This window comes from Lepisosteus oculatus, chromosome 6 (genome assembly GCF_040954835.1).
Source record: "Lepisosteus oculatus isolate fLepOcu1 chromosome 6, fLepOcu1.hap2, whole genome shotgun sequence".
NCBI lineage: Eukaryota > Metazoa > Chordata > Actinopteri > Semionotiformes > Lepisosteidae > Lepisosteus > Lepisosteus oculatus.
The window spans coordinates 38,488,420-38,509,056 of record NC_090701.1 but is presented as its reverse complement, the minus strand read 5'-3'; the positions used below and the strand labels follow the sequence as shown (position 1 = coordinate 38,509,056).

At 37.7% G+C, this 20,637-nt stretch overlaps 1 protein-coding gene across 5 annotated transcripts in view; it reads right to left on the bottom strand.

The window, feature by feature from the left end:
* pard3aa (par-3 family cell polarity regulator alpha, a) overlaps positions 1-20,637 on the bottom strand; it is a 428,925-nt gene that overhangs the window by 341,550 nt on the left and 66,738 nt on the right. For all 5 annotated transcript variants that reach the window (XM_015338942.2, XM_006642876.3, XM_015338940.2 and 2 more), the window contains exon 2: positions 17,722-17,823. In XM_015338942.2, the coding sequence (XP_015194428.2) occupies positions 17,722-17,823 (102 nt within the window). The remainder of the gene's footprint in view (positions 1-17,721; positions 17,824-20,637) is intronic.

The following is a 20,637-nucleotide window of genomic DNA, read 5'->3' as shown; positions in this document are numbered from 1 at the left end:
TACTGCTTTTCAATTAAAATCCGGGGGGGTTGGCAGGGCCTGGAGGAGAAGAGCTCCTCCTGATTGGGGAACTCTTATTAGCACAGAGCTTTGCAGTTTTTGTACTCTCCATTCAGCGTTACAAAAGAGTCCTTTAAGAGTCCAATTGCTCCTTTCTTTTAAAAAAAAAAGAGCTGACCCAAGGCAAACGTGGCGCATATGTCTAGTCTAGAAAGAAAAGAAGCCTTCGTCATCTTTCTGTTCCTTGAAGGCCTTTGCTTCTGGTGAAGAAGGGAGTCCAGAAAAGAGGGGGTACCATCTGTCACTAACCATCTAAGCACTAACAGGATGACCCAAGTGCAGCCCAGCCGAGGGCCCCACGCTTTCAAACAGCCGCAGCTTACAGGCCAGGCTTGCAAGGTGCTTGAATGCAAGATCACAATCAATCCCGACAGCTGTCAGGTAAGGCCAGTGTCTGTCCCTGGCAGGCCTGGCACTGAGCATTATTCACTGCCCCATTTCGGGGAGTACAATCAGATGCCCCCTGCAGATGTCATCATACACTTTTTGGAGGGGAGGGGGGCGGAAATAGAACAGTCATTTACAGTAGAGTGCAGAAATACTTATCCAGAAAGTGTATAAGGTATACCCGTTTTCTTTCAAAAGCCCTGTAAATAGTCATTTATTTGTATTTTGCTTGGATGCCGAAAAATCTTCTCATGGCTTCTCAAGGTTCAAATCCAACAGGAGAACAGAAATCTGAAAATCCAAAATAATAACATTTCCCCAGCTTCAATATATAGTGGATATAGTTTTAAAATTTTTGTTGAACTCAGGGAAACGTCCCTAAGAAAGGAAAGCATTGAGAATAAAACATAAAAAGAAATGAATGTTATAAAACCAATTAGATGCTTATGATGTTTTTTTCAAAGCAGTGATATAGATTCGCATAAGAAAAGAGAAGGAGGACTTCAAACAAATCTTTATTTTCTACAACCTTTTTTGTCTTTCTTCCATCCACTAACAGCGAGTCAAAGGACTTCCCTTGACAGAGCCTCTAAATGGTAGGAAAGATTTGTTTGAAAGAAAAGAGAGCCTTCAACACCTGCCAGCTAGAAAAGAAAAAATTCAATCCCAAAGCCCACTAATCTAAAAAAAGCTTTGGCCTAGACAGCTACTACCTTTAGATGTCAGGCTATGGACTTCTAATCACGCTTTCAGTGATTATTCCAAAAACCTCCAGAACTCCAACACAAAAATCAACATATTGCAAATTAGTTTTTCCATTCAGAGTGAAAGTTTCATGTTTCCTCAATGTAAAATACTCTCCCTGTGCACACACTGTTCAGAATAACAGATGTTAAATTATGCTCTTTCTTCTGTTTCAGACACTTCCTTCAAACACACTGACAGAAGAACAGTCGAATAAATACTTTCAAACTTTGTTACATGATAATACCCGCAGAAAGCTGCTCATTCAAAGCCTGACAAAGGAGGACAAGCTATAAACCTCTCTTGTTTACCAATACTGGCATTTGAAACTGGGTGATAAACAGGAGACCAGGAAAAAGCACTGACTCTGCCGTCTTTATTTCAGTACAGCCCTTTCTGAAAAAAGCCTGTTGTGTTTACCCCTTTTCATAGTTCTAATAACTCGATTTACGGTTGCCAAAGGTGCTTCTCCACACAGCACCTATCAAAGGTTCTGAAATGTCTAATTTTCCTTTCTACAATTCCACATTAGGCACATTTATCACTGTCTGAGGATAAGTGTCAATCCTCCAGGATTTTCTGTCAGGATAAACAGGTGCTCTTGGCTGATAGCAAGAAGACGGATGTCTCACTCCTGCATTAGCATTCCACATCAGCAAACCAGGCATAATGCGATAATTTAAAGCAATGGTGCCTGGGGGCATTTTTTATCATTAAGTTATGAGGGCTACGCGTTAATCATACACAGAATATATTGTGTATCAAAAGCCATATTGTGAATAGTGCGCTTCTAAATAAAGAGTACTAAAAACATGGCCAAATGGGATGTGGATTCCTGCTAACATTCCCTGTAATGTGCCGATAAATTATTCCTAATTGTGCCAAAAGGGAACAACAAAGTAAAAACGTGATGGGAGTGGTAGGTAGCAGACACCACTGCTGCAGAGCTGGTATTGATTATAGCTTAGGTAACAGAAAAACGCTTGGTCCCCACCCTCCTCCTTATCCCTTCAAAGGACTCATCCCTTCAGTGGACACATCCCAGAACAACTGTGGCATTTAATACAATGATTGGGGACTGGGGAGTTAATAAGGGAATCTTGAAACAGTCGATGTCTTGAGGGATGAGGATGCTGAACTGATCTTCCCTCTGCAGGCTAACGGCACACTGGAGGGAGTAGAACAGCCGTGCGGCACATTGCACATACAATAGGAAAAGAAAATGTCTCTGTGCGCACCATGGTTGCAAATGTTTTTTTTTTAAAAAGGACAAAAAATTGACTCCTTAAAGACTCGCTTGCAGTGTTCTTTCAAGAAAGACACATTCACAAAGGTCTAGATACTCTTGACACTGATTTTGTCAGGCAATCAGCAGTGTTATGATACAGGCCCACGCTATCATTTTTCTCACTGACCTTGTATAACCCTTTCTCAGGCAGCTCTTAATGGGTTCAAAATACCCCTCTCTGCTGACTCACGGCAATCGTGCTGGTAATAGGGGGATGACCGCTTTCACAGCAGGCTTTCACAGTGCTCTTCTGACACAGTGCTAAAATGGGAAAGTTTTTTCTTCCTTTTTTCAGGACACGCAGAGAAAAGCCTAGAAAAACCTTCTTAAAATGTGAAACTCAATACTACATTACATCATGGTCCATTTCTAAAATATGAGGTACTGGTCAGTTTATGACTGGAGCAATAGTGCATATGCCAAGTCCGAAAAATAAACTTTTACATACTGTAGGCTTATCTGGCCTATGTGAAAATTGAGATTATAGAAAAATCTGAGTGCTGTTTGTTCCATCAGTGGGTTTCATAAAATCCAGCCACATATCCTATAAAAGGCACGACACAAGGCTCCCAGACTTTCAAATAGAAAGTACATTATCTGTTTTTTTAAAGAGCAGTGTCTCAGTACTTAAAGTTCAAAGAATGTGACGCATTTTGGCTGCTCTAAACAGAGAAATGCCATCTAAAGACATCACTTAAGAATCTACAAGCCTATGAATTCAAGAAACTACGATAAAAACAATAACTAAGCATTTCTTGAGAAAACTTGTAACTGGATATCAGTTGTACATCTGATAGCATTCATGAAGAAAACCGTAAAATACTCTTACATTTCAGTGACATCTTATTTGTGCATTTACTGCCGTCATAAATGGTTTATAATTTCTACAATATATCCTTATTTTTGCATAGTTGGTGAGGAGAGGAGAGTCTAAAAAAACTACTATGCTGTGCTTTGGAAACACAAAAACATACTAGTAACTAAGGCTAAAATTGTGACGTTGAGGTAAGTGATTCAGGGTTGTACAGTGGTTTATATTGCTCTCTTTCAGTGCTGGGGTCCTGGATTCAATTCCAGAGCTGGAGTGCTATCTGTGTGGAGTTTGCATGTTCTCCCCCTTCACATGAGTTGCCTTTGGGTGCTCCGATTCCTCTCATAGCACAAAAACATACTGGTTAATTGTCTTCTGGGAAAGACTGGCCCTGGTCTGAGCGTGTGCGTGTCTGTGTATGCATCTGTGTGTGCCCCACAATGGACTGGCATCTGTCCATGGTGTATCCTGCCTTGTGCCTACTGCCCAGCTCCCTGAAATGGATGAAGTGGTTCGAAAATGGATGAATGGGTACTGTGATTTTAAGAAAGACCTCTGAATTCTTGAAAAAAACCCAATAAAGTTCCATTAGATACAATCAATCAATTAGATTTAAAAAATAAGGTATTTCTTATTTCTTTTCAAAGTGGGTGTTCAAGAGATGAAATCCATTTTTTGCTTCTGTGTTATGCTTAGCGAATAGGAACTGTCGAAACTGAGCAGTGAGGCGTGAAAAGTGTGGGTCAGTGCTTGAGCAGAAAGATGAAGCCGATTACAGTGAGCAAGAGTGGCAAATACAGATAATAATGAAAGAAGTAAGAGATGCCAACAGGAAACATTTCAAGGAAGTTGGAGACTGAGGATTTTCTCAGTATATAATGTTCCTATAGATTAAAAGGGGAAAAAGGAGAAATTCAGAGAGTACTTTACTCTATAAGGCACCAGGTATTGAATCAGCTGTGGACAAGAAGGCAAAAGTACAATAAACTGCGATCAAATCTATTTACCGTGAGGACCAAAGACCAGATGCATCCGATTACAAAAGTCTACCATCTTACATGGACCTGCTGCCTGCTATGAAAAGGTGTCAAGAAATCTAACTGACAAAAAGAAGTGTCATACTTATGTCGGATTATATCTAAATAGCTCTAACTCTCTACTGATAAGATAAACTGTAACTAATTCATGTGGTTTTTAAAATCTTCTGTTTTGATGTAGTGAAAAACACATTTTCTTGCAACATTCCAGTAATTTAAATTTTTCCCATGACCTGTGACTATTGTAAAAATTAACCATGCCAAAATCATCATGCCATAACTTGATATCTGTGCACACAGGGTTTATTTTGACTTGTTGCATTTTGAACATGTTTACAGTACAGCATTAGTAGATGGAAACTGTTAGTCCTAAAAAGCAGTATTTCACTCTTTGCACAAAGTCAGCATCCAAGCAAACCTAGTGGAAACTGTAGATTCAGTGATTTAAATGTAACCAGCATCCAGTCTTCTTTTAAATAACAACTTTCATTTTAAATTATCTTAAACAGCTTTTGGAAAAGCTTATACATGTCAAAACCTTTGGGCCAACAATCCTTATGAGGCCTGAAATAGATCAAGTCAAACTATAATACTGCCATCTGGAGGCTTAGCAGGATTTTGCAAGTTCACAGTGTTGCACAACTTCTGCAACTATAAAACAAATGCTCAAAACACATATTAAGTAAAAAACTATTTATCCCAAAAATGAACAGCCACAAGGATTTGGCATGCTTTACATCCTATCTGTGCAGGCCTGAAACACCAGGCTACAGTGGCATAACTAATCAGCAAATTCTTACTGATTTAGTGTTATTATCACTAAGAATTAAAAACTGATAAATAATTGTGATTCCCTAAATCAGCTCTTTTAAATGGACTGGTAGGTCCTACAAGTCTTTTTTTTCCCCAAGAATCTTGACACTATAAGTCTAAGAAAGGAGCTATACGATTACACTATGTCATTTATCACACAATCATTTTGGCCTCTCAAATTTCTTTGACCTTCGGAAGAGCTAAGAACCACAATCTCTTTTTCAAGTGATGAGCTTTTAGTACACAAAAATTAAAACAGATCATAGTACGTGTAAAGGCAGCATTATTTGTCAGTGTACCTGTGTGAGAGGGGTCACTAAGTTAGATCTCATGGTGATATTTCCAAAAATATTTTGCAAACGTAAACACTAGACAATAGCAAGTAGTTAGAAAGACCAGCAGGTACTTTGCTCCAAGACATTAGATGTTTGTTATATATTTTTTTAATTATATTTTCTTCAAGGGAATACGCTGTTAAGATTTTCCTGTTTATTGCTTAGGCATTACTATGTCTTCCCAGAAGGATTACAGTTTCCCTGCACCTCGAATCAATTCAATTTTGAGGGGAAAAACAGGCTTGGTAATTCAGACTTTGGGCCCTTTTCCTAACAGTGACAGAAAAAGTAGTGGGGAAACTCCTGATTCTATATTAGTGGGGAAAAGAAGTGAAAACTAGTTGTTTACAGCTGTAGCTGTAAACAAAGACATTTGAAACACTGCAAACCAGCAGAGGAAATTTATCATTACATTTCTCTTCAGTTTCCAATAAAGAATTTTACATTCTCTCATGCCTTACCACTTTTTTCTTTATTCAAGTTATTCATCTCTCGTACCTTAACCCCAAAACTACTAAGTTACTACAAATTAACTTGGATGTTACTTTTATCCAAAGCACATTTTTACCCATTTTTTACATCTGGGTAATATTGAAGCTGCACAGAAATTAGATCAAAGTTACTGCAGGCTGAAAAAGTGCCATGCATCACGTAATGTTAAAGACTATAAATAGTATAACCCATGAATTATAGATCTACCACTGCTTTTAAAGACTATATTTTTGATTATGACCTATACAGAACATACAGACTGGCTGCCTTTCCACCCCCATTAAAAATAGAGCTCAGCTAAAGACTTGCTCCTTCAGCTAACGCCCGTTTATGAAGGACCCCAAAAAAAAATTAAACACCAAAAGGAGGCAACAGCTAACGCATGCCTTAAAACATAAATGCCGAACATTTTGGTTTTCCGAGTTTTACAAATCTGACTGTACGCTAGCTGAGCAAAATCATTACAACCTCCCATCAAGAGAAGGTTGTGAGGCTTGCATCATGTTCCCTGGCCAGAATCATCGCCAGATCCCAAACCCAATAAGATCTGGGAGGAGCCTGCAGAGCGTGCAGTCGATCCTACACACTGAAAACCTCATCCCAACCTCAGGTGATGGCGATATGTCTAGAAAACCAGCATTTCCTGCTCAAGGTAGCCCCTGCTTACACTTCATACTGATTCCTAACCATTTTGGAAGCAAAGTTGTCTTTACCCAAAAAAGGCAACGTTCAATGCATCCAAGAATCTGGAAGAGAATGGAAAAAATAAACATCCCAACAAAAACATGGTACATTTCATGCAAAGAATGAATCCAAAACTAGACCTGATTTAAATCTCAATTTCCATCTCCTATTCCTATTTATCCACCAAACTAAGATCATTTACAGTGCATTGCAAAAGTGTTCAGATCCTTCCAAAGGCGTCCCGTTCTGTGAAATTCCAAAATGCCGCATACAGATTTTACAAAATTTAGTGTTTTCGTGCTCAAACTGAAAAATTCTAAAGACAAGATAAGGTACAGTAAATGTCAGGAAAAAATAAACTTGATTGAATATGCATTCAAACTTGTGAAATAAATATTTGGTGGAAGCAACTTGGGTAGCAAAAACAGATGCAAGATTTTAGATGAATTTCTACTAATGATTGCACTAAGCCAGTGTGCATATTTCTTGGCAGATATTCTCAAGCACTCTCAGGTTGCATGGAAATCACTTTTTGATAGCCATTTTAAAGTTTTTCCACAGATTATGAACAAGATTTAAGTCAAGACATTGCTAGGCCACTCAAGGACATTTACTTTCTTATTAAGCCACTCCAGTGTAGTTTTGGATTCATGCCTGCTGAAAAGCACATTTTTGTCCCAGTTTTTGCCAGTACTTTGCTCAATCTATGTTCCAATCTGTTATGATTAGCTTCCCTGTCCCTGCTAGCAGCAGAACTATAACATAGTGCTGCTACTACCATGCTTGTTTGTAGGGATGGTACCGACTGAGAAGATGCACTATGCTAGACCAAAACGTTGCTATATTGTCTTTTTTCCCCCCAAGATACACAAGCCCTATTTGTGGAGTGCCTGGGGTATTGCTGACTCATGGATATTTTCTCTGATCTCACGGCACACCTGAAGAAGGCTCCACAGCCAAAACATTGTGTCTCTTTCCTTTTTCTTTCAGCATGAAATAAACCTTTACCTGTTCCTTTAAACAATCTAGGTTTGCCACAAACACCTAAGGGGTTTGAATACTTATGCAATCACGGCATTTCCATTTTTCTTTCATCTTAATAATCTATTATATTTTTACTGAATGTGTGAAGTCGGTTGTGGATATAAATTCTACTTTAAAATGTCACGACAGCAACTTCTGCAAGCTCTGAATGCTTTTGCAAGACTCTCTCAAAATGCATAATAGATTAGGTTTTTTTCCATAAATTTTAAAAGGAAAAATATATTGGATGATATGCACAGTTTGATAGTTTAGTTACAAACAAATAGTATTAACTTGTAAATCTTAAACTGTATATGAAAGAAATCCATGAGTATATTTTATGGTAACTTGCCTGCACAGATCCCATTGTGGCACAAGAGGGCAGGCTAATCCTATTTTGCTGGTCATAACAGCCACTCTGCCTTGTTGGCTGAATCCTTAGATTTAGGTTTATCATATCCTCAACCATGAGTTGGCACTAGCAGAAAATTATACAAGATATGGTGGGTTTAAAATATTTTTCTGCTTATGCTCTGTGGTCCCTCCTAGTAGTATCTGTACATTTAATATCACTTAAGTTCATTACATTACACATAATTAATTCTATGTAATTGATGGTATCACACCAGCTCATTTACAGGAATAAGTTGAATATCTAATACCATGTATTTCACTGTTAAACACAATTGTCCTGATTATTGTACAGACAAAAAATATGGCACAAAGGAAGTAACGATCCTGCCCACCTGTACCGTGTTATCCGACTATGTTACTCAACAAACCACAGAGGTCATCTAGCAAAACCATAAGGCACTTTTAAACAGTAAATGTTCTTTGGTTGGTATTATACAGTATTTCTTTACTCTAATTTCTTTTAAAATGGTAGTCCTGTTTAAATTCAGGAATATTCTTATAAAAATAAACAAGGCTGTTTTTCAAAATCCTGTTACAAAATGAAAGATAACTAATTTAATCCATCTAAAATTCAGACATGACAAAACCATCTGAAAACATAAACCTCATTTTACAGGCTGTTTTCAAATTATTCATAAAGGATAACTATAGTAGATATAACAGTTCTCCATTGAAAAGTATTAACATTTTTTGCAGAGATTAAGCAATACTCAAAGAGTATCGATCATCAAACATCCATTTTTAGTTGTCAAAACCCACCCACTATCTGTTGTAAACAACAAGAGATATTTTGAGAGAAAAATAGAGGATGGCAGAAAACAAAAATGTCCCTGCATTACATTAAGCTTTCAACCTCACTCAGATGCACTTTAAATAATTAGGAGTCAGACAGAGAATCTATTGTAAATATTTTCAAAAGAACTGACCACTAATTTTTAATCCGCCATTACAGCAAGAAAGTCATTTCTAATGAAACCCATTACGTCTGTAGCTATATTAAATATGTAAATATATTAAAATATATTTCCTACCAGCAAGAAGAAAACTTTGCACTGCTATAAACACAGTGCAGGGGACAGAATGCCGCAAGGTTTTATGATTGAAAGGTCATTGAATTCTGTGTTTGGATTTATCCAAGTGAACAACTGTCTATAATATTCTAAAAAAGAAATCCTGCCCTCAAAATGTCAGTGCAATACTTGAACGATAAGTAGTGAAATGGTAGATATAAATGACTCTGGAACCTTTGTAGCTATATACATAGAAAAATAATTAAGGCTTATTTTAATTTAATATAAGTCATTTAAATTGTTTTTATTAGAAACATGTTCTTCTGGCAGATTTGAAAAATGTACAGAAGATGTTTTTGACAGCTAGCTGCTTTAAACACAACAGTTTGTTTTTGCTTCATTTATCTGTGGTAGTGTTTGCCTGCCTTCTGAAGACAAAATCATAAACAGTGCAAAAAAACTGTAGTACCCTGAGGTGAAAAGTGTGGAAATAGATTAATAATCTTCTGCACCATAGCTAAACTCATCAGAAACTTTTCTTGATGGGGGAGGAGAGGAGAAAACAAGAAACTGGAGTCTGATGTGATTATTCTAACTAAATGCTGAGCTGTGTGTACTACATATGGCACAGGATCACTGGAAAGTAACTGTATTGGACACTTTGACCCATATGATTTCAAATCTTATATTGTTTTGAAAACAGGGGCATATGTTTTCAATATAAATATAAACAGGGACTGAAGCCTCCATATTTCCACAACTAACTTTCTCAATCCTGGTTCCCATAGAAACAGAAGCCAACCAGGAATTCATAAAAGTCACAAAACACTAGAACTGAGACCTGTAAGAGCTCATTTAATATCAGCACAGACCATATAGTCTTAAAGGGAAAAATTGCTTAAAGTAACTTAAAGTAATTAAAAAAGGAGCATGCCTGTCGTGTATTCAGATTCTGATGATTCACTTATAAACTTAAAAGTAAAAAATAATGTGAACACAAATAATGGACTGCTAAAGCACCAAGAAAAATCACTTGGTGGCTGTTACTTAAGTTGCAAATTATTCTACTGCAATTTCATTAAAAGATCATAAATCATCCTGCTGTTTTGTCTGTAGCTGTTTCTTAATGTACCACTAAACCACACAACATAGCTGCATGCGCTACATGTCCATACATGGCTATCCATAAACTCTACTGATTAGATGAATTATATAAAATGTCAAAACTAATAATTATTCTGTCAGAATTATTTGTATCCACGTATCCATTTTGTTTGCAACATAGTTGCATCCATTTTTATAACTAAATGCAATTCTAGCTGTAGGACTCATGGATGGCATATTGTTCCTATTTAAAGGGAGTGGGTGAAAAAATGTGGAATAAATGATGTCACTAAATGCAGTCTGCAGCTCTGTCAGGAGACAGACAGAAAAGGAGACGGGTTAACATGCATTCCTCAAGTTCCAAGTTGAGGAAATGACTGCCCTTTTACCCCATGGTGGCAGCATTACTGTATGCTGTACTACTGCGTCTTATCAGCAGGGACTGGGAAGCTCATAAGGACTGATGGGGTACACAGATTTGTCTGTTCTTCGCTCCATCTCGCAGGAAAACCTGCTTCAGACCTAAAACTGGAGCTCACTTTCAGCAGTACAACGATCAAGGCCTTAGATACAGTGGAGTGGCTTAAAAATAAGAACAAACTTGAATAAATGTTCTTGGCTGCCTAAATCCCGACTTCTTTATTCCTATTGAGAATCTGTGAAAAGACTTGAAAACTGCAATTGCAATCCACAAGAGACCTGAGAAAGAACAGGAACATCTGATCAGAGGTGCTCAAAGTCGGTCGACTTATCCAATACGACGTACTGCTGTATTTTAGTTTTCAATACCTATACTATCATCATTATTCATTTTTCCTCTTTAGTATTTTTCTGACATTTACTATTACTTATCTCACCCCAATACTGTAAATCTTCCATTCAAGCTTCCAGGTTTTGAATATAACACTGAGTTAAAAAAAACGTGTAGGCATCTGTAATCTACTGTATATATTGAGAACCACAACAAGTGGTATGGGTTGCTATACTGAGTTTTTAAGGTTTGTTATGTGTTATTGCAACCAAACTAGTAATAAAAAATCTCTGCAGCTGTTGTCAAGTAGTTTGGCTAAACTCCAACTTTATACTATTTTTTTGGCATTTTCTAATACACATCCAAGTGATTTCATTAAGGTCTTTTAACTGTACTGCCAGAGAGAAGAAAGAAAAGGGGGGATTTTCAGGTCAAACATACAGAAATGCAGAAACTCCCACAGGTTTTAGATTTTTACTTTTCTTGCTTCACACCTAAAAAACAATATGATACAAATGTTAGAGAGACTGGAGCTGCCCAAGTTCTCCTCAGGAAATCTTAATCAGTTTCTATAAAACTGCAGGTATTTGTAAATCGAATAGTAATAATTGCACAAGGTCAGTAAGCATGGTGAATGAACAAAGGAAGGTCAGTATCTTTCATTCCTTTCTCACATTTATTTAACTAGATGTCCTTGGTTGCTTAATTGCATTTGGCTATGCTACTTGAATCCTTATTGGCATGTGGCTCTAAATACCTTCCTTCATTTGTCAGCCGTTTTGACAAAATGATGATGGATGAATCCAAATGTTTTCATCTAGCAAGGCTAAAAGGATAACTGCTGCAGCTGTTTGCCATGTACAGTCACACAAAAAAGGTGTCATAACTCATCATTAACTCCTGTGTTACCATTGAACAAAGTAACGCAACTACAAAATAACTTTCACTGTTTAAAAACAGATATTAAAAGGCCTTGTAGTTTTCCCAGGTGGTTTTCATTTGATTTTGAGAGAACTCATCTTAAGAACCTTCTGTTTCACCTTCTTTCATGTAATTCAAATGTTTTTTAAATTAGTTAAAAATCAGTTACAAATGTACAAATGAAAACAAATGGAAGAATATCTTAAAAATATCTTCTTTGGAAAAAACAGCAAATCTAAAAATAAGGCTTACTTAAAAGAATTGCATATTTGTTTTATTGATTTATTTTAATATCTTATAATAGTATAAACCAAATCAAGTATGTTTTAACTTATTCAGTTAGGCTCCCTGCTTTAGAACGATTCCTCTTTTTACTTGCTGTTTATGGGGTAAGTAGCTTGAAACTGGGTTTAACTCCAATGAACATACTTTCATTTTCTATTTAAATAAAAATCTTTATGCAAATACAGATCAAACCTGCCTTATAACTGCAACAAATACAACCCCGGGTCTACTGGAAGACTCGTGTTAAGAGTGTGCATGGCCATCAGCAGAAGCTGCACTTCTCTGATGTGTTCTGCAGCAGGGTACCGATGCTGTGCAATTCGGTCTCATTCCTCTCATGTAGCCTGAGCAAGCATGTCTGTTCACTGGTCTCTGAGCCATATTTATCACGTCAGACCACAAATGCTCAAAGGCTCATCCACATGTACTGCACATCTTACAAACAGCCGTTGTGACATGAACATAATGACGTCCTGCTGGAATGTGGTCACATCAGGATAAACCCCAGGAAGGGCACCAGGTACTCACGTCTTAGGACTTGATCAATGAAGCACCGTGCAGTCAGTCTGCCATCTCTACTAGTGGAGTCACTAAATACTCCCCTTCAGACCATGGTACTTTAAATAAATACAGGACATGATCAATGAATTCAGACATAAGCTATCTTTTCTTACAATATAAAAGGACAAATCAAAAACAGATGATAATTTTCTTGTGAAGAAAGCACAGCTTCCATTATTATCTACATTTTTCCGCTTGTCAAATGAATGCTGTCTGCATGCTGAATGGTTTAGAATGGAATGTGGTCAAGGCCAGACAGTGAACAAGAGAAACGAGAGGTGGGCACCTGGAAAAACATTCACAGAGTACTGACACAGAGCTCCCCTGCTTACTGACAGATCGCTGGCTGTTGACATCACAGGCCTTGAGAACAACACATGTCGACAGCATGAATAAGACCAGCGTTCAGCACATGCAAAAATATACGTGTTCATAAATCCTCCTTTGCTTTTGCGGACTGTATTCAAAAATTGCCTGGAGAGCACCAGCAGGGATATCGAGTAAAGCAAGGAAACAAAAAAGCCAAAATCAATGAAGATCTTTTCAATTAAATAAGCAAGCAAGTAACTGTACACTATTAAAATAGCATCAAATGTGGTTTTATCAGATTAAAACCTGCCATGTTAAGGCCTAAATTCAAAGAACACAAATTACTTACAGCATTTCTAAATCCTTTTTCACTGATAACTACTATCAAATATCAGTGCCTATCAAATTGTTCAGGGCTACTGTTTTTATATACTTTTATATAATTTTTTTATGCTGCAGCTAAAGTCTTAAGCTAATTAATGATTCAGAGGCCAACTGCTTAAAATCATTTGTTATTTTCCTGGATTTATTGAGTCCCTTCTCCAGCGCTCTGTGAGTGATAATTGCAACCCATCGCGCCTCAGTGTGCGCGCACACCTGAGCCAGGCCAACGCAGTCCCTGCCCTCTCCTTTTGCTTAAGCTGGCAAAATGCTCCACAGCTATGGAGGCCTTACTGATATTCTAATGAGAATTAACACAAGGCATGAAACTAAATGAATACTAATCCCGCGTGACACATGACCTGAGATTCTGGATTGACATTACAATATACTTTCAGTGACATCAGGAGCGGCTCCAGAATATAACCTTGACACGGCCGACTTTCAACAGATTAACAATTTACTCAAAACCTGCTTCCGTGGGCTCTGTAAGTGAGGGACCTCATACATGCCTTAGTGGATCTCAGTGGAGATTTTTTTTTTAATTTAGTATCTCCCGAAGATTTGAGTAGACAGCTGAAAAACGGCCTTCTCCACAGACTGACCAACCCCTTATGAATTGAGCTCTGCACCACTGTGCAAACTACAGAAAAGGCTTTTCTGGAGGTTTCATCGTCAAAATGATGCTTTGCCCTTGTCAAACTGGTCTACAGCCGGCTATAGTGTTTCTAATTATGTACATGCTGCAGTTAAAGAGTTCTGTTCCATCACGGCAATAGATTTTCAAACGCGCAGCGCAGTCTGTCACAAACCATAACTGGCACCGAAGCCCCATGGTGCAGTAATCTGACAGAAATGATCTGGAATGGACTATTACAGATCCTACTGGGATTTTCTCAAGTCATGAACCTGAAAGTAGTTGCCCTTAACTTACTTTTCATTTAGTAAACTACAATTCACTTGGGTTTCTTACTTCTTACAGTAAACATTTCCTGTCAATAGTTTTTAAGCTGGCTTTTACATGCACCATACTGCCAACTTTTTTTTAACTATGAGCTAAAAAAGCAGCAGACGACATTAAAAAGCAGCAGGCATGCACAATTTCCTGTGGTCTTTTCTTTAATTGGATAAGCAAGGTGTCCCAGAGCAGTTTTTAGAAGATTATTTTGAAGATTCTTTCATAGAAGCCGCAACAAACACCTGAACAGATCACCAGCATATTAAATGCATCAAAAAGAGAAAATTATGTCATTCAGGGTGATTAAAATTACACAGCAAGGTAATATTTTTCTATATCTCATTACAGAAACATCCAAGTTTGACAAACCAATTAAGGTATTTCAAAACCAGCACCTCTTACAGTAATTGCAAGTAATGTATTGGCAAAATTGAACTCCATGTCGAATTCTTTCAACAATTTAGTTACTTATAGACGCATAGCATTTATGGCAAAAGACCTGGTCTATTTATTTCAAAATCACCACTTGCTCACTTAACTCTAAGGGTTAGGAAGCAATTCCATCTGGTGATTTTGATGTCTATCTGGCTGGAAGACAAAATGTTCATAAACTGGTTGGAGCTGCCTTAAACAACTGTACACATTAAAGCTTTTATGCCGCGTTTTAATCTTAATATTTTCCTTATATAGAAGGCCTACTATTTAGCCTTGAGTTTCACTACAGGTGCTAGCTAGTAAATTCCATCGCCAAAGCCAGAGTTGGAGTCATGCCACAAGCCTGTCAATAAACGCAAGGTATGCACTTCACACAAAGCCCTCTCAGCTCCTTGGGTGGATGGGCTGAACGTGTTGCAGTAGTTAAACTAACAGTTCTGCAGCAGCTGTTGTCCCCAGGCCTCCCAAGTATGTTGCCATGAGAGACTATAAATAAAATCAGATAGGAACAAGCCTACCATCATGGGGCAAGACCTGCTGAACTTGGGACAGAACATTTGGCAAGCACCCATAAGTACAAAATAAAGATTACAAAAAAGTGTAAGGCATTCGGCCCATCTAACATCTTCAATCATTAGGCACTAGAAACCCATGGTTTCTTGTTCCAAACACCAACAGCTGTGAAGCAGTGCCTTGTTTTTCTCCGTTTTAACTACAGATTTGTGCAGTTAGCACATGAGGGCACCTCACCCAAAGAACTTTAAATGAATCTTACTGCCATACAGTAAGTGCTCTAATTTAGACCCTCTAGGCCCTAGTTTACATTTCATTATCAGTTCCACAGTCTATAATAACTTGGTTCAGTTACATAGCCCTTTTATAGATGGATTATACTTAAACAATATAATTGCTCAAGCAATCTTCCAGTCAATTGGTATTATCCCTGTCCCAAACAACTGCTGGGAGAGTTTTGTTACATCATCTTGTTTCCTTAAGCACAACTGGCACAATACCATCAGGTCAAAGAGATTTTTACTAAGTGCTTCTCCCTTTTCCATGCTAATAGTATTTAATAACTTGTTTTCTGCAGTATGTTGTCAATTTCTTCCACTGTCAAGAGCTGTGCCTGTTCCCTCCTACACCCAGAGTTAAAGCAACATCTAAAGAAACAGATCACAATTTTATACACTAGCAATATCCTCATACACAATCCAAGACAGTTTATTACAAGAAATATTTCTAAATCCCACCTCCGTTTTCTGTGAAAACTGATCAAAAAGCATCCCACATTAACTCTGTTATTCTCACATTTCATGTGCAGATACGCAAATTAGAAATTTATTAACACTATTTTACATTAACACTTTGGACTTAACCCAAAAGAGTATGGGAGCAAATGCTTTTAAAACAAATTGCTAGAAGGAAGACCTAACCTGCATATATAGCATTTCTGCTTGAACAGTGTTCCTCATTTTTTATCATGACAGCCTTACTTTCCGTTCCCTAAACCCTGAATGCATTACTCTTCCAGTTTGCCAATACAGGTCCTGGCTTTAACACTCCAAGCACTGAGACAGCAAAAATCAAAACCAACCACATGTCCACACACAGGAACAAATTTCTGAATCAACATAGTACATACTGATTTTTTTTTTACACAAGGTTTAGTTGAGGTCTTGCAAACAAACTAGAAAGTCATGAAAACAAAATGATTTTCCACAAATATAGCATGTGGACTGAAGGTCTTGATAAAGTATAGGTAAATTATTTAATGGAGGACATGAGTGACATACTACTAGACAACCTTTCTGATTAACTGTACTGCCTAGAGTTCAAAGGACAGCAGACCTTGTGGACCAAGAAAATGAGTCAGCCTTAATAATACTGCTATGTCATGTATGGTCTCCTCCAGACTGATGATTCAACTTCACTCTTTGTCCCGTGACACGTTGTTCCATCACTAGCCTCATTATACAGTGCAATTGTACCTCCTTCACCCGATTACAAAATGTGTCACCTGGAAAAAAAGCCCTACAGTGATAACTTCAACAAAGGATTTTCTCTAACAGTGCAATTAAGAACCATAAAGCACCAAGCCATACAATGGTATTTTAAAGGTGAAATTTGAAAGGGGAAGCAATCAATATTTTTATAATAAAGCACACAAAGGAGAATAATTTCTTCAGATGACTCCCTTTTTAAGTATGCAGTTACTCCAAAGAACTACAGAGCATCTAGAAAGTTACTTCATGCATTCAGTTCTATGGGATTCCAGAGCTAGAACAAATTATCCAGCAGAATCAAATATCTTTGCACTCCGTAGCAAATGTATTCCAGGGCCAGCCACTTTAATCCTTCTGAAATAAATACTACATGAGGGCAAGAGACATTAGATGTTTCTGTTACATATTGCAGAGCAAAAAGTCAATGATGATGTGTGTGATGCCCGCTGGCAACACGCTGTTAAACCTCTGGAAATATAACAAGCAAGACTCCATGAGCACACATATTGCAAACTTTAGCTGTGAGCAGCAGAGCTCTTGACAGTTAGCTAGGGTTTTCTAAATGCACTCTGTAAAGACGGAATAGCATTATGCAGTACTCAAAGAATTGTTCATATTAATAGCTGCAAGTGACAAGTTCATAGCACCATGTTAAATCAGGACTATTTAAACGCTTACATTCTCATTACTTATGAATGAAATACAAATGTTCAACATATCCTTCTTTGTGGTTTCAGCATTTCCTTCTATTCAAAGCAGAAACTTAACACTTCCTATGCTAAACAAAACTTGTAGCCTAGGTCATTTTAATAATACCACTTAGGTACTTTCTAATGTAACTGTAAACTTAACATTTATCTGTGCATGTACATTTAATAAACTGTTGTTGGATGGAAGATCCATTGGCTTACTCACCCGGTCTTTATCATCAGCAACATCGCACAAGACATCGTCAAGATCTAGTATGCCTCCATCACCATGTTCCAAACGATGGACTTGTAACCAGTATCCTGGATCCTGAAGAAAACAAAAGTTCATCTTAAGAAATCCAGTAATAATAATAATATAATTAATTAATAATAATTGCTTACACTTATATAGCACTTTTCTGGACACTCCACTCAAAGCGCTTTACAGGGAATGGGGACCCCCCCTCCACCACCACCAGTGTGCAGCCCCACCTACAAATATATTCCTATTCTTTCCACATCATCCTATTCTTTCCATAGGATCGTTTGTGCATATAATGGGATGTAAAGACATCAGTTGTACCTCCGCTCACACTGGCAGCAGTGTTACTCAGGTAATGCTCTGTCCCGTCAGAAGAGGGACCAGAGACATTTAAGGAAAATCGGTGTTACTGCTGTAAGTCGTACTGGGGAACAAAGATGTACAGTAACACTTCCCTCTGACCCAGTAGAGAAATTGAGGTAACAGACTTTTGATGACATGTTAAACCAAGAACCTGACTACTTAGTAATTAAAGATTCTATGACACTGTTCCTATGAGTCAGGGTAGCTAAATCACACTTTGGGCTTATACAGTCTTACCACCTAATTGAAAACAAAACAAAAAATAATTTTATGCTGAAAACTTTAAGCAAACTTCTCCTTGAACCTATGAAAGAAGAGTATAGTAATTAACTGCCCCCATGAAACACAGAGCATATAGTAGCCCACATTATCTGGCTCAAGATGATATCAAATGAGTACAATTTCCTGTTACCTTAAACAAGCTTGTATCAAAAAGGAAAATGAAACCATCTAAGCAGAGATATTTTTGCACATAATTGATCAATGCAGACTGATCAAGTTCAAACAGCTACATTAGTATCCACACAGTTCTTTACAGACTGACTGAACTGTTGCCAGTATAAAAACAATACTGCACAGCCTAAGAAGAGAAAGGCAGACTTTGCTAGTGTGGTGCCACAGGCAACCCTGGGCAAAACTAATCAACCTGTCAGTTCCTACAAGAGAAGCACCACACTGATATCTCGGTCACGTGGCGAAATGGAGCAGACAGCTCTTCGGCTGATGTCTAACAGCGCTGTCACTCTGCTCATCACTGAGCTGAAGACCCTGACATTCCCATCTATGGAAACCAGGACAGGAATGTGTCTGTTAACACACCGGTGGAATCACTCATAATGGGGAAGACGCATCAATCACAAGATAATTAGGACAAACTATTTATTGATCCTGATAATTAGGATCATTTTTCTTCTTCATAGTTTACAATGTGCTATAAAGGAAGTCAGTTCAAATTTTAAGTTTCAATGTACAAAATCTTCTGCCTTTATTATTAGTTCGAAAGTTTCTTTCAGAAATTATACAAAGCAGACAACAAGGTTCTCTTATTGAAAACATTCTGTGATGTATATACTGAATGTATTATAACCACAAAAGCAACATTGACAAGTTTGGAATGTAAACAAAGATGCATTTTTAAAAATTTTAGAGTGCTGTGTTATTTTTCTCTTTCAAATTGGTCTAGAAGGTCATTTCAGGGAAGATAAATGAAAACAAAGGGGGAATTAAGAGCAACTATAACTACAAGGTCAACAGTTTTGATTTAATGGTGATATTTGACAAGATATGAAAACGGCCTTAATCTTAAAAAACATCTGAAAGCCTTATTTGTGCCTGAATGTTTAATTGAGTATAAAATGTTTTTTTTACCAGATCACAAGTTTTCTTGCTTTAGTACATCTACAAAGACTCCCACTGTCATACTCAAAAGCAAATTGAACATTTATGAAATCAGCTTTTCTGCCTTTCATTAGGTGAAGAGCAATGCAAAAATTAATTGCATTTATATAATGCATTTTTTCCCCAAAGAATCCCAAAGCACATCACATATTGGAGGGAACCCCCTGTTAACACCGACAAGGCACGGCTCAAACCTATTTAACACATGGAAGTCATGTGCCAGAGGACCTACTGCCCAGCGGATCAGGTAGCGTAGTGAAATGAATTAAAGGCGGACTTTTTAGAGGCTATATTGTGTAAGACCAGAACAGAATTTAGCTAGGACACCAGGGTTGGTAACAATGCCATGGGATCTTTCATGAGCATGCATCGAGGACATTGGTATAAAGTCTCCATTCACCATACTGGGACATTGTTTTCTTTGAAAATTCTGGTCCAGATGGGTGAGTGCCTCCAACTGGCGCCCCAGTACCACACTGAGAAGCTACATGTTTTTTATAGCAGGTCTCCCACAGCAGTACTGACCTGGCCTGATCCTGCGTAGCTTCGGAGATCTAATGAGATCCCATTGCAAAGTGGTAGCCTGCTGCTGCCGTCATCTCCATTGATATTCACCTCCAATTTGATTAATGCAGCCCTGCTTAACAACACATTAATCATTCTCACTACTGGCGTTAAAAATGGTGGGCCCCTCACCATGCCATGCACACTGAAGAAAACATATTGAAATATTCTAATTAGTCCTTACAGAAGCTTTATATAGACACAAGGAGATTGTCAGAAGTATACATCTGCAGCCTGGCTCAACGGGCTTTATCATATAAGTGAGACAGATAAAACAAAATAATTATGGTTCAAACCAAGTACAATGCAATGACAATCCGGTACCTTTCACATTAAATCTGATGATTCAGAAGTACACAATACGGACAGATTTCACCAGTAACTGGGGACTATATTTCACTTTGGATATTTTCAGAAGCAGACTGAATGAAGACTTTCACTACAGGTCTGTGCAACATTAAATCCCAATCAAAAATTACAGCTAGGACATGTTCTTTAGGTGGAGAACATCATGCTGATCTCAGTAATGAGCATTAGCCTCTCACAGAGTGACAA